This window comes from Papio anubis, chromosome 3 (genome assembly GCF_008728515.1).
Source record: "Papio anubis isolate 15944 chromosome 3, Panubis1.0, whole genome shotgun sequence".
Lineage (NCBI taxonomy): Eukaryota > Metazoa > Chordata > Mammalia > Primates > Cercopithecidae > Papio > Papio anubis.
Window position 1 is genome coordinate 86,499,214 of NC_044978.1, and position 25,125 is coordinate 86,524,338.

General features: G+C 38.3%; 1 protein-coding gene across 9 annotated transcripts in view; it reads right to left on the minus strand.

Moving 5' to 3' along the window:
- Positions 1-25,125, minus strand: part of NFKB1 (nuclear factor kappa B subunit 1) — a 123,541-nt gene that overhangs the window by 36,757 nt on the left and 61,659 nt on the right. For 8 of the 9 annotated variants that reach the window (XM_009207265.4, XM_017958889.3, XM_009207264.4 and 5 more), the window contains 4 exons: positions 17,250-17,398; positions 3,634-3,797; positions 1,630-1,788; positions 44-148 (listed from right to left, as the gene is read on the minus strand). In XM_009207265.4, the coding sequence (XP_009205529.1) occupies positions 44-148; positions 1,630-1,788; positions 3,634-3,797; positions 17,250-17,398 (577 nt within the window). Of the gene's footprint in view, positions 1-43; positions 149-1,629; positions 1,789-3,633; positions 3,798-4,696; positions 4,811-17,249; positions 17,399-25,125 lie in introns of those variants that run through there. The other variant, XM_031664401.1, reaches the window with a different exon arrangement.

Below are 25,125 nucleotides of genomic sequence, written 5' to 3' on the forward strand. Positions count from 1 at the left end.
TACCTCTTGAGATCAGAGATCAGAGATCAGAGAATGTATTTACCTTTCTGAACTTTGTCACAGAGAAGATAAATTTCCTCCCCTCCAGTCACACATCCAGCTGTCCTGTCCATTCTTACAATTTTCAAGTTGGATGCGTTGGGGGCTTCTGTTCACAGAGGAAAAACAACAATAACATGGTTAATCCTCAGCTCAACAAGCCAGTCCTTTAGGTAGGACCCTCCCCTTAGCACACATGACCAAAACAAAGCTTAAATACATGCTTTCACTAACAAAATAAATAAAACAAGAATGGCTTCTGAAGTTCTTGGAACATTTCTTGGGCATGGGTCATTTATGATCACCAAAACAAATGAGGTAGAAAGGAGTAGGTATTTGTTTCTCTCTCTAACACAGAGAGACTGATACAAAAAGAGAAAGAGCTTTTCTGATGTATTGGGAAGTACCAAGCTAATTGATTTCTGGCCTTTCGATGAGGTCAAGACTTTAATTCCAAATTTGTTTCCATGATTCTGCTATTATTCTATTTACAAGAGTCCTAAAAACTTTAGGAAAAGTATAGTTTTCTTAAACTACTTACTACTTTTTATTTTACAGGCAAGGAAAATGGGGACGTTATGTTTCTTTTTCCCAAACTAAATTAGGATTCTGTGTGGTGAAGAGGCAAAACTTTCTTGTGGCAATAGCAAAAAGCTTCCTTTTTTTTTTTTTCCCCTCCAACAGCTGCATTTTAAGGTGATTCTGTGGTATGAGTCTGTATCATTTTATAACCTTTCACTTCCCTTCAAACTTGTTTAAATTAGAGAATTCAGTTAGTTGTTGTACTTGGAGCATGGAGTTTTCCACACATGCCAAATTCTATAAACTTTCAATGAGTCTGAGTACTATGCTTGCAGGCTTTTTGGAAACACTTGTCTTATCAATCCCATGCATAATCAAACGAGAAAGTTGCATAGTAAATGCTGAAGATTACTGTAAAACTCGAAAGTTCTAGGAACTATAAATTTTTATATATATATACTTTTTGTGAGATGGGGTCTCACTATGTTGCTCATGCTGGGCTGAAACTCTATATCCTCCCACCCCAGCCACCCAAGTAGGCAGGACTACAGGACATGATGCCTAACCCGGCTTGAAATAGGATTCGAAAGTCACATGCTATCTATGCTACTCATTCATTTAACTTCAAGTTCTCTCTTGATAAAGCTAGTAACATATGGGCAAGAAAATGGGTAAGAATAATAGCTGTCTTTTATTAACTTCTTTCCAGAGCCCCCCTCCCCCCCACCACCAAAGAAAATTGGGATTATTCTCCCTTCTAAAAGCATCAACCATGTATCTTTAAGTAAGACATTCATAAATAAGAAGAGATGTGCCATTTCATGCAAAAGACTAAAAAATGTACATCAAAGGAAAAAGAATTACATGTAATGAGCCCCTCTTAAAATATCTCATTTAACCTGGACATCAACCTTTCAAGCTAGATTTTCCTATTCACATTTTATAGATGATAAAGCTGAGGCTTAAAGTGATTAAATTACCTTCCCCAGGACTCAGCTAGCAAGTAAATGGCAGGGTGGGCTGGAAGTCTATTCTTGGTGTGCCCCCTGTTGGAAGTGAATTACTCACTACTGTCATAGATGGCGTCTGATACTACGGGTTCCAGGCGCCTTGTGAAGCTGCCAGTGCTATCCGGAAGAAAAGCTGTAAACATGAGCCGCACCACGCTGAGGTCCATCTCCTTGGTTTGCTGCAGAGCTGCTTGGCGGATTAGCTCTTTTTCCCGATCTATGGCCATACAACACAGTCCATTCATGCCCAGGGAAGTGTGAACATTTAAAAGACCATGCTTTTATAAACCACAAATAATATAAACTTACAATAAAAAACCCATTTTCCTCTTTTGAAACTCTTCATATTGCTAATAAAATGTTAAAAACAGTCTCATTTATGTCATCCAATATGAAAGGCATCAAAGACCTGCATTTTCTCCAGATTACAGTAAAAACTCTCTTTCATGTATCAGATCGCCTCCCTCTTCTCCTGTCCTCCCTCCACTTTTCCCTTTTCTCTCTACAATAAGAGTTAAAGGCACACAGGATGTGATCAAATGGAACTGAATAACCCTACTAGGCACCAGCTGTATTGAGAAGTATGCAAATTATTCCAAAAGGTGTTTGGGCACAGGGATTGAGCTCATTCCACAGTGCCAAGCAGAGAGCCTGGCACATAGTAGGTACTCAAAAACAACTTCTGAAGGAACTGAATGACTCAGTGACATCTTGTTTTTTCCCTCCTGCTGGAGTTTTCATGCTGATGGATATAGTCATAATTAAGCTATAATATCATAAAAGGTAGTGATTCAAGAGACAAGTACTACAAGAGAGCCACAAATGAAGTGATGTGGAATTTCAAAGGAGGACAGAGTTCAGAGGGCTTTGGAGCAGAAGAGGCATTTGCTCTGAATCTTGAAAAGGTGGCAGAATTTGGATATATTCATATAAGAGAGTGGATAAAGGCATTCCAGGAAGAGGAGAGAGCAAACATAGAAAGAATGTGCCAAGACAGGGAAGTGAGAAATCATGGTGCTCCTACCAAGTAGTACAGTTTGACCTGAAGGCGCAAAATGGGAAACAGAGTTGGAAATGCAGCCTGGGGCCAGCTCTTGGGAGATCCAAAAAGCCAACTTACAGAATTTGGATTTTGTAGGCAACAGGGAGACACTGAGCAGCGACAAGATACAGAACTTAAGTAATATCTGTCTGGCTACAAGATGTAAACTCGATTCAAAGTGGGGAGGGATAGAGACCAGGGAGAAGACTACTATAAGTGGAACAATGAAAATGGAATGTAGTGTGGCATGCCAGAGAGCACAGAATGGCTGGACCACAGCCTTGCAGCACAGGCAAGGAGGGGCAGTCAGAGAGGATGGGAACATTTTGAGTCTGGGTATCAGAAGATGGAGTATATTTAGTTGAAAACTGATAATCAGTTTTGAATCATGTGAGTATGAGATGATGACTGGAGGGCCAGAGTAAAGGACAAAACACAAAAGTAGAAATGGGGCAGGTGGTGGGACAGGGAATGGGGTTAAAAAAAAAATTTGAGAAAAGGCAAGAAATGGAAAATCATACCATTTTTCTGATAAAGATAATAACAGTTTATAACTTATCTGCAGAGCCCAAAGAAAGAAAAATGTCTTATAATAATGTGAGTTGGGGAAGGTAAAACAGAGGAGGTGTTCTTTGGACAAAGTCTTGAATTCTGCATTGGTTTTCAAGAGGGTGAAATGGAAATGGTGGGGTGTTTTTGGTAGAGGAAGACACATACAAAGGTATAAATATACCTCAGTTATTCAGAGAGCAGAGATGGCAAGAGGAGGATGCAAAGTGGGCTGGAGATGAGGCTGGAAAGGTGCTGGGGCCAGAGAAGGAGGGCTTTGTATGCCAGGCTATGGAGCCATAGGTTTTATCCTAGAAGTAGCAGGATGCCATCAAGTTTCTGAGCAGGGAAAAGGTGACAGCAGTGTGGGGTAGAGACTGGAAGGGATGCAGATGAACATATAATTCATACAGATGAAAACCAAAGCCTGGACCCCTTGGGGAGGAGCAAGGCCAGGAGAATGATGCTTACCTCCCAATTGCCGGTCCCCTCCACCTTCTGCTTGCAAATAGGCAAGGTCAGGGTGCACCAAGAGTCCAGGATTATAGCCCCTTATACACGCCTCTGTCATTCGTGCTTCCAGTGTTTCAAATACTTTTTTCTTTGTCACATGAAGTATACCCAGGTTTGCGAAGCTGGAGAAAAAACAGTAACAGCAGCAGCAACAACAACCAAAAGTTAGGCACTAAATGTCTAGAGAATCTGGCTTCACTTGTAAATTTTTAAAAAATACACAGGCCCTCAAATGTTTTATACAAATCTCTTGGGGCTAGATGCATTTCAGAATTCAGTGTATTTTTGATGTTAGGCAATATATGGCATATACTGCATATTACATAATACTCTAAGCAGGTCTGGGGTACACAATGTAGTCAAACACGTTAGTATTTCTGCAGTGAAATATATAATTGGACTCACCAAATGGAAAAATAAAGACTATAAACAGCTACACGTCAGATCAGATTGGTTTTTACTACCAAATGAGTCTGCGATAAACTTGGAAGAATGTTTTGGTTTTCAGAGCTTATTTGACTTCCAAATTGTGATTAAGGGAGTGGGAGCATATGTGTCTATGTGTCTTAATGAGGAAGTCTTACTGGGTTCATTTTGAAGTATTTTCTATGGGAGTTGTATTAAAAATTAAAAATTAAAAATATAATACTAACACTTCTTAAGAATAAGAGGAGTATTATATTTGGAATGATTATTTTCCTTTTGAATCATCCTTGGGTTTCTGAATGGGATTTAAAGTCTACCTGTAATCTTATCTTCTCCTGAGTTATCTATAAGGTTGGAATTATTTATTACCATTAGAGTTGTCATCTAAATATACATGTAAACAGGGATGGAGAATCTTATATCTCACGAAGGCTACATATCTATAAAACAAAATATGTTGATAAGCTTAAAAGCAATTAAAATGATTTATAAGAAAATATATAAAATGTTCCAGCCATTCACTTTTGAAATTAAAGTGTATGAAACAAAGAAGTCTATTCAATAAATATAACAGGCAAACAAAAAAGGACTTTACCAAGGAGATTCATTCATTCAACAAATATTTATGCAGATCCTTATCAGTGCCAGGAAATGTCCTAGATGCTTTTGTCCGCAGTAAAAGAATCTCTACCTTCACTGAATTTATATGCTAGTATGACAACGGAGAAGAAACAAAGAAGTAAATTATACGATACAATTTAGAAGGCAATAAGTGTTATCCAGAAAAATAAGGTAGGAATGAGGAACAGGAGAGGTAGTAGAAAAAAGCATAACATTTTAAAGTAGGGAGAGGTCAGGAAGGACACTCAGTGAAAAGATGACAACTGAGCAAAAACTTGAAGGAAGTGATGGGGAAGACATGAACATATGAATGATGAAGGCAGCAAAAAGAACAGTAAGTGCAAAATTCCTGCGGTAGGACCACGTTGGTGTTTTCAAAACACAACAAAGGCAAGGTCAATGTAGCTGGAGTGAAATGAGCAAGCTGTCAGAAGTAAGTAAAGAATTCAGAGAAGTAAGCAGGGGGCCAGATCCTTTAAAGCCTTGTAAGCTTTCGTAAGGATTTTTTCTTCTAGCTTTTACTCAGAAAGAAAGAAAAAAAATTAGTAGAGGAAAGAAAGAGATTTCATGACAACTGAATTGAAGGAAAGAATGAACAAGCTAAGGTAGCAAGGTCAGATAAACTAGGGAAGAAAATAGGAGTTATAAGGCAGAATGAAATGAGGCCCAGAGACAGAATAAGTCATGTGTTCAGGCAGATGAAAAAAGTGGATAGCTAAGACACAGAACAGAAAATATACCACTAGAAAATAAGCTCCTTGAAGGCAGGGATGTCTAGTCCCTAGAACAATGCCTGACATATGAGTGTTTAAGTATCTGTTGATAAAAATGCATGAATTAATACAGCACAGAAAAATATGCAGCATGACATACTTACATGCATAGAAGTATAAGCAGTTTTTCACAAACAATACCTCCATCTTTTGGCCCTTTCAGCCATATTCCCATATAGAACTTCCCTAACTGCAGGAAAATGGGGTTATCTCCTCAGAAATAGCAATGATAAACATCTGTGTAACACCTTACCCTTTACCGTCAATAATATGCTTTTCATGTATATTGCCTCATCTAGTCTCTGTGAGAAAAACATCATCCTTATTAATTTATTATGTGAATAATGAAAGATTTACTCTGGTTAACAAATGAAACAGTACAGAAGTCAGTCTTCTGCTTCAGGTAACGATAGAGTAAAACAGACTGGATTGAACCTTAAATATCTAAAATACATGAAGAAATGGTTTTCAAACACTAGAAAACAGGCAGCACAGACAGTAATCTTAAAGAAAAATAAATAAGGTGAATCCTGTAATTACTCTGGCTTAATACCTAGAAAGTCCCAGGCTGCAGCACAGGAAGGAGGAACCCCAATAGGGCCTGGCAATCTCCGAGGTTGAGGAGACACAGTTAAACACTGGAGGAAGCCAAGGAGGCTAAGACTCACAGGCAGAGCACCGGAGAGGAAGAAACTTCAAACAGAGATACACTCAGAGACCACTGGAGTCTTCAGCTGAGTGCTGTGTGTGGGGAAAGTCCATCAAAGCTGGGAAAAGAACCACCATAGAGGTGGAGGCAGAACAATTACTGTAACACATATAGGGTTGGAATACTTCAAGAAATCTTGTAATACATGGAGCATCAGGTTGAAAATTCAGAAAGGTACTGCCTTAGTAATGATGTCAAATAAACCCTAGAGTAAAGGTTTCTCTGGTCTCCCTGACAAAGCTTAAAAGTAAGTTTAGAAAGAATCAGACTGTTCCCAAATATAACTTCATCCCAATCCTCAAACATTTAAAAGCATACCAAAAAAAAAAAAAGGAATCCAGGACTCAATGCTACAAAATTCAAAATATCTGTCATCCAATAAAAAACTACCAGGCATGGAAAGAAACAGAAAAATAGCATGTCCTTAGAGACTTACAAAGAGACTTAGACTCCCATACAATAATAATGGGAGACTTTAACAACCCATTGTCAACATTAGATCAACGAGTCAGAAAGTTAACAAGGATATCCAGGAATTGAACTCAACTCTGCACCAAGAGGACCTAATAGACATCTACAGAACTCTCCACCCCAAATCAACAGAATATACATTCTTCTCAGCACCACATCACACTTATTCCAAAATTGACCACAGAGTAGAAAGTATAGCACTCCTCAGCAAATGTACAACAACAGAAATTATAACAAACTGTCTCTCAGACCACAGTGTGATCAAACTAGAACTCAGGACTAAGAAATTCAATCAAAACCACTCAACTACATGGAAACTGAACAACCTGCTCCTGAATGACTACTGGGTACACAATGAAATGAAGGCAGAAATAAAGATGTTCTTTGAAACCAATGATAACAAAGATACAACATACCAGAATCTCTGGGAAACATTTAAAGCAGTGTGTAGAGGGAAATTTATAGCACTAAATGCCCACAAGAGAAAACAGGAAAGATCTAAAATTGACACCCTAACATCACAATTAAAAGAACTAGAGAAGCAAGAGCAAACACATTCAAAAGCTAGCAGAAGGCAAGAAATAACTAAGATCAGAGCAGAACTGAAGGAGATAGAGATACAAAAAACCCTCCAAAAAATCAATGAATCCAAGAGCTGGTTTTTTTGAAAAGATCAACAAAATTGATAGACCACTAGCAAGACTCATAAAGAAGAAAAGAGAGAAGAATCAAATAGATGCAATAAAAAATGATAAAGGGGATATCACCACCGACCCCACAGAAATACAAACTACCATCAGAGAATACTATAAACACCTCTACGCAAATAAACTAGAAAATCTAGAAGAAATGGATAATTTCCTGGACACTTACACTCTTCCAAGACTAAACCAGGAAGAAGTTGAATCCCTGAATAGACCAATAGCAGGCTCTGAAATTGAGGCAATAATTAATAGCCTACCAACCAAAAAAAGTCCAGGACCAGATGCATTCACAGCTGAATTCTACCAGAGGTACAAGGAGGAGTTGGTACCATTCCTTCTGAAGCTGTTCCAATTAATAGAAAAAGAGGGAATCCTCCCTAACTCATTTTACAAGGCCGGCATCATCCTGATACCAAAGCCTGGCAGAGACACAACAAAAAAAGAGAATTTTAGACCAATATCCCTCATGAACATCGATGCAAAAATCCTCAATAAAATACTAGCAAACCGAATCCAGCAGCACATCAAAAAGCTTATCCACCATGATCAAGTGGGCTTCATCCCTGGCATGCAAGGCTGGTTCAACATACACAAATCAATAAACATAATCCAGCATATAAACAGAACCAAAGACAAAAACCACATGATTATCTCAATAGATGCAGAAAAGGCCTGTGACAAAATTCAACAGCCCTTCATGCTAAAAACTCAATAAATTTGGTATTGATGGAACGTATTTCAAAATAATAAGAGCTATTTATGACAAACCCACAGCCAATATCATACTGAATGGGCAAAAACTGGAAGCATTCCCTTTGAAAACTGGCACAAGACAGGGATGCCCTCTCTCGCCACTCCTATTCAACATAGTGTTGGAAGTTCTGGCTAGGGCAGTCAGGCAAGAGAAAGAAATCAAGGGTATTCAGTTAGGAAAAGAAGAAGTCAAATTGACCCTGTTTGCAGATGACATGATTGTATATTTAGAAAACCCCATTGTCTCAGCCCAAAATCTCCTTAAGCTGATAAGCAACTTCAGCAAAGTCTCAGGATACAAAATCAATGTGCAAAAATCACAAGCATTCTTATACACCAGTAACAGACAAACAGACAGTCACATCATGAATGAACTCCCATTGACAATAGCTTCAAAGAGAATAAAATACCTAGGAATCCAACTCACAAGGGATATAAAGGACCTCTTCAAGGAGAACTACAAACCACTGCTCAGTGAAATAAAAGAGGATACAAACAAATGGAAGAACATACCATGCTCATGGATATGAAGAATCAATATCGTGAAAATGGCCATACTGCCCAAGGTAATTTATAGATTCAATGCCATCCCCATCAAGCTACCAATGACTTTCTTCACAGAATTGGAGAAAACTCCTTTCAAGTTCATATGGAACCAAAAAAGACCCCACATTGTCAAGACAATCCTAAGCAAAAAGAACAAAGCTGGAGGCATCATGCTACCTGACTTCAAATTATACTACAAGGCTACAGTAACCAAAACAGCATGGTCCTGGTACCAAAACAGAGATATAGACCAATGGAACAGAACAGAGGCCTCAGAAATAATACCACACATCTACAACCATCTGATCTTTGACAAACCTGAGAGAAACAAGAAATGGGGAAAGGATTCCCTATTTAATAAATGGTGCTGGGAAAATTGGCTAGCCATAAGTAGAAAGCTGAAACTGGATCTTTCCTTACTCCTTATACGAAAATTAATTCAAGATGGATTAGAGACTTAAATGTTAGACCTAAAACCATAAAAACCCTAGAAGAAAACCTAGGTAGTACCATTCAGGACATAGGCATGGGCAAGGACTTCATGTCTAAAACACCAAAAGCAACAGCAACAAAAGCCAAAATTGACAAACGGGATCTAATTAAACTAAAGAGCTTCTGCACAGCAAAAGAAACTACCATCAGAGTGAACAGGCAACCTACAGAATAGGAGAACATTTTTGCAATCTACTCATTTAACAAAGGGCTAATATCCAGAACCTACAAAGAACTCAGTCAAATTTACAAGAAAAAAACAAACAACCCCATCAATAAGTGGGCAAAGGATATGAACAGACATTTCTGCAAAGAAGACATTCATACAGCCAAGAGACACATGAAAAAATGCTCATCATCACTCGCCATCAGAGAAATGCAAATCAAAACCACAATGAGATACCATCTCACACCAGTTAGAATGGCAATCATTAAAAAAATCAGGAAACAACAGGTGCTGGAGAGAATGTGGAGAAAAAGGAACACTTTTACACTGTTGGTGGGACTGTAAACTAGTTCAACTATTGTGGAAAACAGTGTGGCGATTCCTCAAGGATCTAGAACTAGAAATACCATTTGACCCAGCCATCCCATTACTGGGTATATACCCAGAGGATTATAAATCATGCTGCTATAAAGACACATGTACACATACGTTTATTGCGGCACTATTCACAATAGCAAAGACTTGGAATCAACCCAAATGTCCATCAGTGACAGACTGGATTAAGAAAATGTGGCATATATACACCATGGAATACTACGCAGCCATAAAAAAGGATTAGTTCGTGTCCTTTGTAGGGACATGGATGAAGCTGGAAACCACCATTCTCAGCAAACTATCGCAAGAACAGAAAACCAAACACTGCATGTTCTCACTCATAGGTAGGAATTGAAGAATGAGATCACTTGGATACAGGAAGGGGAACATCACACACTGGGTCCTATTGTGGGAGGGGGTGGGAGGAGGGATAACATTAGGAGATATACCTAATGTAAATGACGAGTTAGTGGGTGCAGCACACCAACATGGCTCATGTATACACATGTAACAAACCTGCACGTTGTGCACATGTACCATAGAACTTAAAGTATAATAATAATAATAATAAAAAACCTAATACAATGGAAATGCTATATATTAAAAAAAGGAAAACATGATTCATAATTAGGATAAAAACTAATCAAAAATAGATCCAGAAGACAGAATTTGTACACAAGTACATTGAATAGCTATTATATATTCCATATGATCAGAAAAAGAAGAAAGCATTGGTATGTTAAGGAGTAACATGGCAGATATGAAAAAAAACACCAGAAACAAACCTATAGAAATGAAAACTATAATGTCTAAGAAGAAAAAATACACTAGATAGAATTAAGAACATATTAGCCAGTACAGACAAAAATATTGGTGAATGTGCAGACACAGTAATAAAACTATCCAAAATGAAACAGAGAAAAAAAGATTTTAAAAAACCCAGATCATCAGTGAGCTGTGGGACAATTTCATATAGCCAAATATATGTGCAATTGGGGTTCCAGAAGAAGATGAAGAGGAGTGACAGAAAAAATATTTGAAAAAATAATGGCCAAAAAGTTTTAAAACTTACTAATATATATAAACCCAGAGATCCAAGGATCTCAATGAACCCCGAGCTCAAGAAACATGAAGGAAACTATGCTAATATACATATAATCAAATTGCTTAAAATGAGTGAGGAAGAGAAAATCTGAAAAGCTGCTAGAGAGAAAAAAAATCATATATAGAGGAACAAAGATTAGATTGACAGGTGACTTCTTGGAAACAAGGCAAGTCAGAAGACAGTGGAACAACATAATTTAAGGATGTGAAAGAATAATACTGTTAACCTATAATTATTTTTTTTGAGACAGAGTTTTTCTCTTGTTGTGCAGGCTGGAGTGCAATGGCCTGCTCTTGGCTCACCGCAACCTCCGCCTCCTGGGTTCAAGTGATTCTCCTACCTCAGCCTCTCGAGTAGCTGGGATTACAGGCATGAACCACCATGCCTGGCTAATTTTGTATTTTTAGTAGAGATGGGGTTTCTCCATGTTGGTCAGGTTGGTCTCGAACTCGCGACCTCACGTGATCTGCATGCCTCAGCCTCCCAAAGTGCTGGGATTACAGGCGTGAGCCACTGTGCCTGACCTGTCAACGTAAAATTCTATACTCTTCAAAATATCTTTGAAAAACAAAGATAAAATAAAAAATTGTGAAGACATACACCAACTGAAAGAATTCATCAGTATCAGATCAGCAGTATAATAAAAGGAAGTGCCTCAGGCAGAAGAAAATGATACCAGATAGAAATCTTGACCTATGAAACAGAATGAAGAGCACTGCAAATGATAAATACGTGGTTAAATATAAACACTTTTTTTCTGATTTAAAAAGTGTCTTTAAAAGATAAGTGACTGTTTAAGACACTTTTCAAAAGAAGACACACATGCCACCAACAAACATACGGAAAAAAGCTCAACATCACTGATCACTAGAGAAACGCAAATTAAAACCACAATGAGATATGATCTCACACCTGTCAGAATGGTTTTTATTAAAAAGTCAAAAGATAAAAGTTGCTGGCACGGCTGTGGAGAAGGGGGTACACTTATATACTGCTGGTGGGAGTGGAAATTAGTTCAATCATTGTGGAAAGCAGGGTGGTGATTTTTCTTTTTTTTCTTTTTTTTTTTTTGCCCTTGTAAACTTGCTTATTTTATTTTTTTATTATACTTTAAGTTCTAGGGTACATGTGCACAATGTGCAGGTTTGTTACATATGTATATATGTGCCATGTTGGTGTGCTGCACCCATTAACTCATCATTTACATTAGGTATGTCTCCTAATGCTATCCCTCCCCACACCCCACCCCATGACAGGCCCTGGTGTGTGATGTTCCCCTTCCTGTGTCCAAATGTTCTCTTTGTTCAATTCCCACCTATGAGTGAGAATATGCAGTGTTTGGTTTTCTGTCCTTGCAATACTTTGCTGAGAATGATGGTTTCCAGCTGCATCCATGTCCCTATAAAGGACATGAACTCATCCTTTTTTATGGCTGCATAGTATTTCATGGTGTATATGTGCCACATTTTCTTAATCCAGGCTGTCATTGATGGACATTTGGGTCGGTTCCAAGTCTTTGCTATTGTGAATAGTGCCTCAATAAACATACATGTACATGTGTCTTTATAGCAGCATGATTTATAATCCTTTGGGTATATACCCAGTAATGGGATGGCTGAGTCAAATGGTATTTCTAGTTCTAGATCCTTGAGGAATCGCCATACTGTCTTCTACAATGGTTGAAGTCCCACCAACAGTGTAAAAGTGTTCCTATTTCTCCACATTCTCTCCAATACCTGTTGTTTCCTGTCTTTTTAACGATTGCCATTCTAACTGGTGTGAGATGGTATTTCACTGTGGTTCTGATTTGCATTTCTCTTATGGCCAGTGATGATGAGTATTTTTTTATGTGTCTGTTGGCTGCATAAAAGTCTTCTTTTGAGAACTGTCTGTTCATATCCTTTGCCCACTTTTTGATGGGGTTGTTTGATTTTTTTTCTTGTAAATTTGTTTAAGTTCTTTGTAGGTTCTGGATATTAGCCCTCTGTCAGATGGATAGATTGTAAAATTTTTCTCCCATTCTGTAGGTTGCCTGTTGACTCTGGTGGTAGTTTCTTTTGCTGTGCAGAAGCTCCTTAGTTTAATTAGATCCCAATTGTCTATTTTGGCTTTTGTTGCCATTGCTTTTGGTGTTTTAGTCATGAAGTCCTTGGCCATGACTATGACCTGAATGTTATTGCCTAGGTTTTCTTCTAGGGTTTTTATGGTTTTAGGTCTAACATTTAAGTCTCTAATCCATCTTGAATTAATTTTTTATAAGGTGTAAGGAAGGGATCCAGTTTCAGCTTTCTACATATGGCTAGCCAGTTTTCCCAGCACCATTTATTAAATAGGGAATCCTTTCCCCATTTCTTGTTTTTGTCAGGTTTGTCAAAGATCAGATGGTTGTAGATGTGTGGTATTATTTCTGAGGCTCTCTTCTGTTCCATTGGCCTATGTCTCTGTTTTGGTACCAGGACCATGCTGTTTTGGTTACTGTAGCCTTGTAGTATAGTTTGAAGTCAGGTAGCATGATGCCTCCAGCCTTGTTCTTTTTGCTTAGGATTGTCTTGGCAATGTGGGCTCTGTTTTGATTCCGTATGAACTTGAAAGTAGTTTTTTCCAATTCTGTGAAGAAAGTCATTGGTAGCTTAATGGGGATGGCATTGAATCTAAAAATTACATGGGGCAGTATGGCCATTTTCACGATACTGATTCTTCCTGTCCATGAGCATGGAATGTCTTTCCATTTGTTTGTGTCCTCTTTTATTTCGTTGAGCAGTGGTTTGTAGTTCTCCTTGAAGAGGTCCTTCACATCCTTTGTAAGTTGGATTCCTAGGTATTTTATTCTCTTTGAAGCAATTGTGAATGGTAGTTCACTCATGATTTGGTGCTCATTTTGTCTGTTATTGGTGTATAGGAACGCTTGTGATTTTTGCACATTGATTTTGTAGCAGTGTGGTGATTTTTCAAAAAGCTAAAAACAGAACTACCATATGACCCAGCAATCCCACTGTCGGTTATATACCCAAAAGAATATAAATCATTCTGTCATAAAGACACATGCATGTGAACGTTCACTGCAGCACTATCCATCATAGCAAAGACATGGAATCAACCTAAATTCCCCACCAATAACATAAATAAATAAAGAAAATGTGGTACCATATGTACCAAGGAATACTATGCAGCCATAAAAAAGAATAAGATCATATCTTTTGCAGGAACATGGATGGAGCTAGAGGCCACTGTCCTTAGCAAATTCATGCAGGAACAGAAAAGCAAATACTGCTTGTTCTCACTAGTAAGTGGGAGCTAAATGATGAGAACTCATGGACAAAGACAGGAGCAACAGACATTGAAGAAGGCCTTGTTTCTCCTCTGTATTTTTATATTTAAATATCCACTCCTAGTGCTTGCCAGTTGGTATATGCTATATGTATTAATTGAAAAAAAATTCTACATCTCTAAATCAGAGCTGCCAGAAAGCAGAGAGGGTGTGGTGATTACCAGTGAGGGAACTGGCCTAAAGCAAAGTCAAAGAACACACATATTTTCCATGGAATAAAAATGTCAAAGAACTAAAATATGTTGAAACAAATTGTTGATATTCAGGATTTAAAATAAAACACCAAACTAAGATTATTATTATGATTATTTTTACCAAGAAAGGCAGTAAAGTTTAATTATATAAATGAATAAAAAATAAAAAGACAAAATTAAAGCTAATTTAAAAAAATATGAAAATGACAAATCCCCTACATTACAGCAATCGAACTTATAATCAAGACTCGGTTATTTAAAACATGAATATTTATAACATAGATAAAATCCTTTTGAAAGTAGAAACTAAGTTTATTAAGAATTCATGCTGAGGGAAAGGTGAAGATAAACACTCCAAAGAAAGTAATTCCTTTGGTTTTGACAATTTAAAAGTTATTTATCTTCTTACTGCCATTTTTTAGATATCTTTTTTTGTATGTTGGATTAGTGCCTTGCTTGTGAATCTAAACTCTTTGCCTAATCTGTATTATTGAAAACAGGTTATCTTAGCTTCATTTCTAGTATTGACAAGTCTAAGACATAATTTTGGCTATCTTCCTAAGTTTCTCTATGTGATACTCTTATCTACAAGTCAGAACTAAATACTAATAATCAATGTCATACCATAAATATGTATGTGGCAAGTTTACTCATGTTATTTCATAATATTACGTAATGTTAGTTCAGTCTAGAATTCTGGAGATGTAAACGGCCTAAACATAAGATTCTGTACTGAAAACCTCTCATTTTATGAGGGAAGACATTAAGGTCCTCAAGAAGTCATATAACTTGCCCCCAGTCCTCTGTTGAGAGCAACAGTACTGGAAATAAAATTCTGGTTTCCAGAATGCTAGCATGATGTTCTTTCTATATAAATGCAATAAGTTTTGACATTGAAAACCTTAAAAATGTATATACATAAGAGATAGAAACAAATGAATTATGAAGGAAATAGTGTATTTTGGGAAACATTGTAAGCAAAAATTTCTCAGCTAAAAATCAAATTAGAAAGCGAGTACTGGCTTTTCATAGAAAACGCTAAACACGTAAGACTACTGAGTCTATTGTGTAACTCTCAAATGGCATCTTGATTAAATTTCTCACTGAAATTGTATAGGGTTAGAAAATCTCACTGCACTGCAATCAGACATCATGATCAAACTCAGGAGCTGAGATGCTCAAAATGTTTGTTGAATGAATGAATGATGAGTTCTCCCAACTACTGAGCCCACACCCTACTGCACTACAAGAGAGTGAAAGAATCCCTCACTTTCCCTGGAGACAATTTACTTCTATTCCCTCTCTAAGGTCTCAAATTTAAATAACCATTAGTTCTTTCTAAAATCCTGAAAGATTACTAAAGCAAACCACAGAAACACCAAATTATAGACAACATACTGGAGGTTTTATAATAAATATTAGTAGAAAACTTCATGTAAAATTTCCTCTAAAGGATATGATTATAATACAGATTAAACAAGACCAAAGAACATAAACTTCAAACTGACAGAAGCCTACTGGAATAGATCTGCAGGAACACTAAGTGATCAATTAGTCTAAAACTGTGACAAACAGCCTGCATTTCAAAGCTCTCCTAGGTCAACCAGGAACTGGAAGGGTATTCCACAACTCATGATGAACAAACTGTGACATACAACAGGAAACACGCCAGTCTTTCAAGAGGATGTTGAAACAAGTTCATATAAAGCACACTTTAATTTTTCAAATCAATTTAAGCTTCTTCCTTCAATCTAGAGTCTTTTGTTTTCTAACATCAAAAGAATCCGATTTTAGTGACTTAAAAGAAAGCTCTCTCTCTAGGTTTTTCACACTTAAATATTTTTACAGTCAAACAAAGAAATACCTAGGAACATGAAAGCACAACCTCCAAAATAATAACCAATTTGAAACTTGATCGGAATTCAAAGCCTGAAATGCAACCATCAGCTTAATTATGGTTGATTTAAACAATTCCTTTCTTTGAGTGAATAACCCAGATTAACTGGGATTTTAGTATAAACTATTTAAACTAGGATTAGAAAACCCTGAAAAATGTTTTCAAAAATTAAACAAAATTAAAAATTTCTTCTTTTGCATTTAAGGACTCCCAAAGAAAGACTTAAAACAACAATTTTTAGAATTATTGACTGCACTTATCAGTTTGTATTGTGTGCTATACTATTATTCTCTGTGCTATTTTAGTGTATTAGGAAGATGAAAATATCTGCTTTTTAGCACAATAAATATGTCTTATTTAAAAACTTAATTCTTTTGGATTGAAATTACTTCTATAAAACTTCAATTATTAAAACTTGCTTGTTTTATTTGATCAACCGTTAAATGAATATGTCATTTTTTATTTACATTTCAAGCCTAATGAATGCCAAAATAAATTTGCATTCCTTGGCTTCTTATCTGTGCATACTTTCTAAGCAGCAGAGAGCTGAAATGATATTTAAGCATTCACTTAAAGCCCTAAATATTCACACTATAAATCCACTGAAGAAATCATCAAGAATGTAAAACTATCCATAAAGTGATGATTTCTGCTACAGTTAGGTTTCTTTAAATGTGTCCTTATCTTTATTTCTAGGAGAAAAAAAAAAATTAAAAGTGGCACAAATACCTTGTAGGTCAAGTGACCACATGTAAGTGATCATCCAAATTGGGCCACCTCTGAGAGTAGAAGAGGGTGCTCTAAACAATTAGGCCAGGTGAAAACTGGGCAGTCTCAGGCAAATCTAGACATGTGGTCACCTTACTTCTTGGAGTCCGAATGAAAGCACAAGTTTACAGTTTTTTGAGGCCCTTTGAGGGTCTCAGAAAGGTCCCTAAGCCTGTTCATTCTAAGTTTCTGCATCCCATATTCTATCTGTTCCTACCTTCAACAGCATCATATACCCTTACTTACCCAACCACCATGTCCTTGGGTCCAGCAGTTACAGTGCAGATCCCATCCTCACAGTGTTTTCCCACCAGGCTGTGGGCATGCAGGTGGATATTTTTTCCATTTGTGACCAACTGAACAATAACCTTTGCTGGTCCCACATAGTTGCAGATCTATATAAGAAGCACATTTCAAAAGTCAGCACACCTGACTCTCCAGCAACATGGAAAAATGTTTATGATATGCCAGTAAGTATAAAAAGTACAATATAAAATTATTCATATATGTATACACATTGTTACAGCCCTGTTTTTAAAAGTATGTGATGAACAAATGAAGATACACTCCAAGAAGCAGGCCACTTAAAATACAGTATGTATTGTGAAAGTTGGAGCAACACATCTTAGAGGATGCTGTGTTGTCATGAAGCCTCCTTTCCTATTAACCAAGAACATGCTTTCCTCTGCACCCTCATCAAAATTCTTGGTTACAAAAGCTGGGTAAATGATTGATGAGAAGGAAACTGGTGGTTGATGGGAATCAAAGGAAGAAGGGAGGTAAGCAGAAGCAGTCCATCCTAACTCTGTGCCATGTGATTAGACAGAATCCTGCCCAGGGACCTGGTTCTGAAGTTTGGCTATAAACACTCAAGCATGAGGACTTGGCCTCCAGTCATCTCTTAGGATACCTGAGCCTTCAGTAGCCCTCTCTGACTTCTGATAATTGAGTTACATATGCTCAGGTTATAGTAAGTGTTTTCAGTTCAAAAAAGTGCACTTCTTAAGTACAAATCCTTAGATTTCACCCCTGTTTTGCTGTTGTTTGATAAAATTAGAGTTTTCTGTTTAAAGTAACTTATTTTTTATTGGTATGTCTTTAAAATGACAATAGCAATAAAAAGGAAATAGCATGGAGATAACGACATTTGTAGCAAAAAACACTTTGATACCCTTTCTTATTAGTCACCTAGCCCCCTATAATAGACCAGATTCCTTCCTTGAGAAAGTGCCAAGACTAAAGTCATACTAACGTTAACAGAAAAGACCTTATTTTAACCTTCTTAAATCCTATTAAGTCAGAACCCTGTGATAAATTCAGCTAAATACTTGGAAATGCATTATAATCTCCTCAAAAGATGAACTACCATCCTGGTTTGCCTGGGACTGAGGGGTTTTCTGGGACACAGGACTTTTGGAGCCAAAACCTAGATTAGTTGGTCACCCTATCTCCTTAGCTCATACTGTACATTTTTTTTTTTTTTTTTTTTGGGGTGGTGCTCTGTCGCCCAGGCTGGAGTGCAGTGGCACAATCTCCGCTCACTGCAAGCTCTGCCTCCCGGGTTCACGCCATTCTCCTGCCTCAGCCTCCCGAGTAGCTGGGACTACAGGCACCCACCACCACACCTAGCTAATTTTTTGCATTTTTAGTAGAGACAGGGTTTCACCATGTTAGCCAGGATGGTCTTGATCTCCTGACCTCGTGATCCGCCCACCTTGGCCTCCCAAAGTGCTGGGATTACAGGCGTAAGCCACCGCGCCCGGCCCATACTGTACTTTTTAAAGGACTGCATAACCTAAACCCCAAATCTCTCAACTACACAGTAATTCGAAATGCATAAACCTATACAAGCAGCCCACAGTTTGAAAGAAAGAGAGAAGAAAAAGAAAGGAAGGAAGGAGGAAAGGGAAGAAGGATGGATGGGAGGGAGGGAGGGAGGGAGGGTGGGAATCACACCTAAAGATAACTCTTTGATGGAAGTCCTAATGATGTAAACTTGAGGAAGACCCTAAACCTGACAATAATACTTCTTAGAAAGAGACAGAATCCTTTCAACTAGCCTACTTCTACTATAAACTTCATTAAATGGATTCATATTTTATTGAAGCAGGGATTTGGTAGGATTTTCTTAGTAGGGACTTTTCCCCAACCCAATATTTCACCCAAGAGTCGAAAAGCTGATCAGAGTTGGCATTACTCCCCAGAGAGTTTGCAGGGAGAGAAGCTTCACTCGTCAACAAAGGATAGATTCCCCTACAATCAACTGTGCAGCTCCACTTCAAGGCCTCTATGCATGCACTTGGCTAAAACTGCTGCAAAGGCCTACTTCTAAACCTTCTAAACTCCTTCTCAAAGAGCCGGGCCCCCAGAGCAAGCCAACCACAAAGAGGGTTTCTAATTAAATTTGGTCTTGACCACCTCAAAGCACAAAAAATTTCTTAAACAGGTATAACATTTAAAAAAAACCCTGGGTATAAAGCTAATTATGAATTCAGTGCTTTCCCTTTAACAAGGAGAAAGTCTCTGCCCTTAAATGTGGGTCAGGGAATGAGAAGTTCTGGGTTTGCTCCAAAGCTGACTGCTGTCCCTAGATACTCCCTACAGATTGCTGATGCCAGTTGTGTTTCCTGGTGTTGACATCTGAAATCAGTCTTTGTTATGATGATATATCCCACAGGGGCTTCTTCAGCAATAAATCAAGAGTGAAATAACATGAAATAAACCATGTAATTACACTTCTAAGTGACACCAGCACAGGACTGCAAGAGAGCAAGGCATGAGGTAATGCTTCACTTGGGTGAAATCAGGTAGGCTTTCCACTTAAAAAGGACACCAGAAGGAATGCATAATTAAAGCCCAATCGCGTCAGATAACTGGGCCCTTCGATGTTACCATTATGAGGGAATTAGTCTCTGGTACTGAAGGAAAGAGGTCTGAGGTATCCTCAAAAAGTACTCATGTATTTTTCATACTACTACTTCATGACTGAAGGGTGGCAAGAATGAGGAACTGGGTAGTCCCTGAGGTAAAGGAACTGAACATGCTGCCAGTGACTCATGTGCTGCTAGATCCACTTGAAAGAGTCCAAGTCAGCATCGCATCATCTGGTTTTCACAGAGACCACAGGGCAACGGACAGGGAGCCCCCTGGGTTTTGTGGACTTTCCAAAATACTGACTACGGACTGAAAGAAGAAAGCTGTATGACAAGAGAAAATAGTGATACTATTTGCAAGTTATATGGCACATGAAGACACTGGCACTCTAACATGGGGGAGACCATACTTCATAGGATGCCATGATGACAGACCACTGTTTGCAATCGATTCAGAAATTCATTTGCTCTACGGAGATCTTAGTTCTTTTTATTCAGTCTTCCTTTTACTTCTTTTACTCCTTTGAAAGTTAAGTTTAAAGAGAGCAACTGTGTCTGTTAGGTTTTTTTCAAAGAGTCTGAACATTGCAGGCTCTTATTAAGAGTTAAGCTTTCCAGCTGGGCGTGGTGGCTCATGCGTGTAATCCCAGCACTTTGGGAGGCCGAGATGGGTGGATCACCTGAGGTCGGGAGTTTGAGACCAGCCTGGCCCACATGATGAAACCTGTTTCATCTAAAAACACAAAATGTTAGCCAGGTGTGGTGGTGTGCACCTGTAATCCCAGCTACTCGGGAGGCTGAGGCAGGAGAATCACTTGAACCCAGGATGTGGAGGTTGCAGTGGGCCAAGATCGAGACACTGCCCCTCCAGCCTGGGTGACAGAGCAAGACTCTGTCTCAAAAAAAAAAAAAAAAAAAAAAAAAAAAGAGTTAAGCTTTCAATTAAAGCCAAGGAGACCAAGGTGATAAAACTGAGTAATCAGCTACCCAGGGACACTATAAGAGCATGGACTTTAGGGACATACTAGCTGGGCTTGAAGATAGTTCCCCATTTAATGGTTGTGTGACTTTGGGCACTGCTCAGTTTCCCTATCTGTAAAAGGGAGATAATAATAGTATCTCAAAGGGTTGCTGTGAGGACTAAATACATTAATGCATGTAAAGCCTTTACAACAATACCTAGCAAATAACAGTAGTTTAAAAGCATTAACTTGTCTTATTTATTAATTTATTACTGTAAGGTACTCTTCCACCTAGAGATTTTTAAACAATATGACCGTCCTGAGATTATTATTATCTTATCTAAAAGCAGGTGGCTGGAATAAATGACTGATTTAGGTCACTTCTATTTCTAGGGTAAATCTTTTTTTGCATGCCATATTTTATTGGGCTTTGTTACTTTTCCAGTATTATGTTATTATAGTAACAGCTATCATTCTTGGAGATACCCAGGACTTCTTGGCATTCTTGATGAAATTTAAGACTTTCTTCCAGGAGCTTTATGACTCAATACCTACTGATGACCACACACTGGATCTGCTTTTTGAATAAGCCGTAGAAACCATGGGTCTCAGATAATACCAATCTCAGTCAAATTACCTCTTTTTATTTAAAACAATTTTGTCACATTGGGGTAAAGTACATGTTGGTTCTTCAAAGGTGGTTACAGGACACAGTCTAGAATTTTCTAGGAATCAGGATTTGAAATGTCCACTTTTCTCTTTGGGCAAATTCGGCCAAATCACTTTGGCAGAATGCAGAGTTAACATGAATTTAAGAGGTGACACATGAAGCAGTTCTTTTCTGCTTAGCTTTTCTTGTGAAGTGATTGATGATGATGATGACGATGATGATGGTAATGAAGAAGAGGAGGGGAAAAATATAAAATTTTCAAATGGAAATCTATCCTGACTTCACGTGTGAACCTCGCTTTGTCCTCTACTGCACTAAGCAGCAGAACAATGTGGTAGTCTAGGAAGTCTGAAGCTAGGCTGCTGGGCTCAAGACCGACTGTTACCACTTAGCTGTGTCAACGGGGAAAGATGGTTAACATCTCTGGATTTCAGTTTCTCTGTCATTAAAGTTAAAAGGAATACTTGATTTCATAGGTTTTTTTTTTTAGGATTAAATGAGTTAATGCAGTGCTTGGCACTTAATGGGATTAGCAATCCTAAATACAAATCCTCTCTCCCACCTAGGTAATACCTCACTAATAACCAAAATCTGTCTATTTATTCAGTGAGTATTTAAAGCCCCTCCTATGTTCCACACACTGCAGTAAATTAGGGGATGAAGCGATGCATGGTGAATGCAGAACAGACACAATCCTTGTTCTTGTGGAGAATTAAAGAGTGGTACTGACACTAATCGAATAATCTCACAAATAAATGTAAAAGTGTAACTGAGAAGAGCTTACACAGGAGATACATAAAAAGCACTTGACCGGGTCAGGAGGTCAGGGAAAGCTTCCTGAGGGAGTAGTGAGGGTGGAGACTGAAAGAAGGCTAGGAGTATAACCAGGCAAGGGGATGGGTGAGGCCAAGGGGTTTAGAGAGTCCTCCTGGCAGGGAAAACAGCACATGCAAAGGCTCTGTGCTACAGTCCTACTCAGGACCTCCTTGGACCTACCCATTACCACGTCTCAGGATTTTCTTCAAGCGGACAACTCCCACGTGGTCCCTCTGCTTCCCTATCGAGGAGCACCCATTTTTCAAGAGGAAGACCTAAACCTGAATCTTCCATGACACCCTCCTCCCTACTTTAGCCCACAAGGTTCCACTACTGCTTCCTTTTTTTGAAATTTGATTGGAAGGAACAAGGCAGGAAAACCATATGCAACCTAGTGCAATATGAAGACAGGGTTCAGTAATTAAATGATTACTGTCATACTTCTCTTGCTTGTTAAATTCCCAGAGCCGATACAGCTATACTTCCTAACTGTGTTTTATGGAACATGCTAACTCAGATAATCCCCACAACAGCCCTGTGGGGTCAGAGGTAATACCCCATTCCACAGCTAGAGGAACCGGGGCTCAGAAGATAAGGCAGGTTGCCATGGTTCCTATAAATGGAGCAATCAGGCAATCCTTGAGCTTGGGTCTGTCCTCCTCCAAACTATTCACATTTCCCATTGCTCTGTGCTACCATGTGACATGATCATTTGTTCTTCTGTATGTGTGCAGTCTCCTCAGTGTTTCATAGCTCTACTCTGCCTAGACAGTGTTGGTAGATGACAGTTATTCGTAAACACCTTGTTTGTTTGGCTTTGCTGGTATGTGTTGTGAGAAGAGAGATCTCAGGAATGGTTATAAGAAGTGGTAGAGGTGAACTTGTCCCCTTGTAAGGCTCCTTTATAAAATCATGTCACAGACATGAAACTATGCATTCATTCTTTTCTGTGAGGTTGCAAGTCAGATTATTAGGCACAAAAAAAAAAAAAAAAAAGAAAAGAAAGAAAAAGAAGAACACTATTTTAATAATATTTCTTCTCTCAGGGATGAAAAACAGTCAGGCTTTATTGTTTACTACTTGTTGAGCAACCAGGGCAACCAGGAAGGACAGAATGACCTTTACCAAATAAGACAGTACAGAATTATGTCCAACACAGTTTCTGGCATAAAAAGATGCTTAGTAAAGTTCATCTCTTCCTCTGTTATGCAGGAGATTTCAAGTTGATCCAGTCTGTGATCCAATCCCAGCTTTTCCCCCTCCTAGCTCTGTGGCCTTACACAAATTAGATAACCTCTCTGAGTCTTAAGCTCCACATCTACACAAAGGGCCAATCACATGACTTCAGAGGGCTGTCGTGAGGACTACGCAGTGCCTGGCACATGGTAGGCACTATTAAAGTGCCAGTTTGTTTCCTTCTCTATTATTTGTAAAGACCCTTGGGCCTCCGAAAGTCCCTGTGAGGGAGGCAGAGTTGACTCTATTACCCCTATTTTGCAGATAAGAAAACAGAAGTTCAAACAGATTGAGTAACAAAGTGACATAACCCAAAGTCATACAGCCAAGACACAGAGGACCCTGGAATTCATTATGAGTCTTCTGAATATAAATGTGGTATTCTCAGTAAGGTAGGGGATGGCATGAAAAAAATCCTCTTTGACCCACTGTTGATGGCATGTTTTTTTTTTTTTTTTCCTTTTCCTGGTAGTACTCATGGATGTGCATTGATTCACCGACATTCTTTCACCTGTTTTGTGCCCCTTTGAATGACCAACAGCATATATGGCTCATATCAGGCTGGGATTAGAAGAGCAAACTGCCATTTGACATAATAAATAAGCTAAGAAGTTCTCGTGAATTACACAGAGACGATGAATAAAATCTCTATGTATAACTTTTCTCTGAAAGTTTTATCTTTTCCCTCATACTTTGACTCAGGGTTTCCTTTTTTGTTTTATTTTAATTTTCAGTTTTACCACATCAGATATAGCTGCTTACAAATTATGCTTCTTTTGAGAAAGAAGTAACACACTATTGCTAATTCCAAGAATTGCTGGGAACTTGGACCTCAACAGGTGTCACTACATCATCACGAAATTACCAATAAATCTTTACATTTGCATGGCCTAATCATTCATCACTGCAAAAGAACATGGAAAGAGCAGATAGTTTGTACTTTATTAATGCATTGTCTTATAAATGTTCGCATATAAGCCTTTTTTTTTGCCAGTTGGGTGGATTTTTAAACAGAAAATAATGTATACAATACTGGTATTCTAGTGTCATTTCTTTCCTATATTTCTTTTTCTCTTTCTTTTTCTTTCTTCCTCTCTCTCTCTCTCTTTTTTTTTTTTTTTTTTTTTTTTTGAGGGGGAACAGGGTCTTGCTCTGTCATTCAGGCTGGAGTACAGTGGTATGATCATGGCTCACTGAAGACTCAACCTCCTGGGCTCAAGCAATCTTCCTGCCTCAGCCTCCTAGGTAGCTAGGACTACAGGTGCATGCCACCACACCTGTTTAAATTTTGTTTTTCTTTTTCATAGAGACAGAGTCTCGCTATGTTGCCCAGGCTGGCCTTGAACTCCTGGCCTCAAGGGATCTTTCCACCTAAGCCTCCAAAATTGCTAGGATTATGGGCATGAGCCACTGTGTCTAGCCTCTTTTCTATATTTCTTACCCTCTTTACTACACTACATGTGTTCTCAAATTCTTCTTTAAAGTATAATATATATAATATTAATTCAAATCTTCAAAAAATATCCTCTATCTGATCACCTCTCACTACCTTCACTGCTACTCCC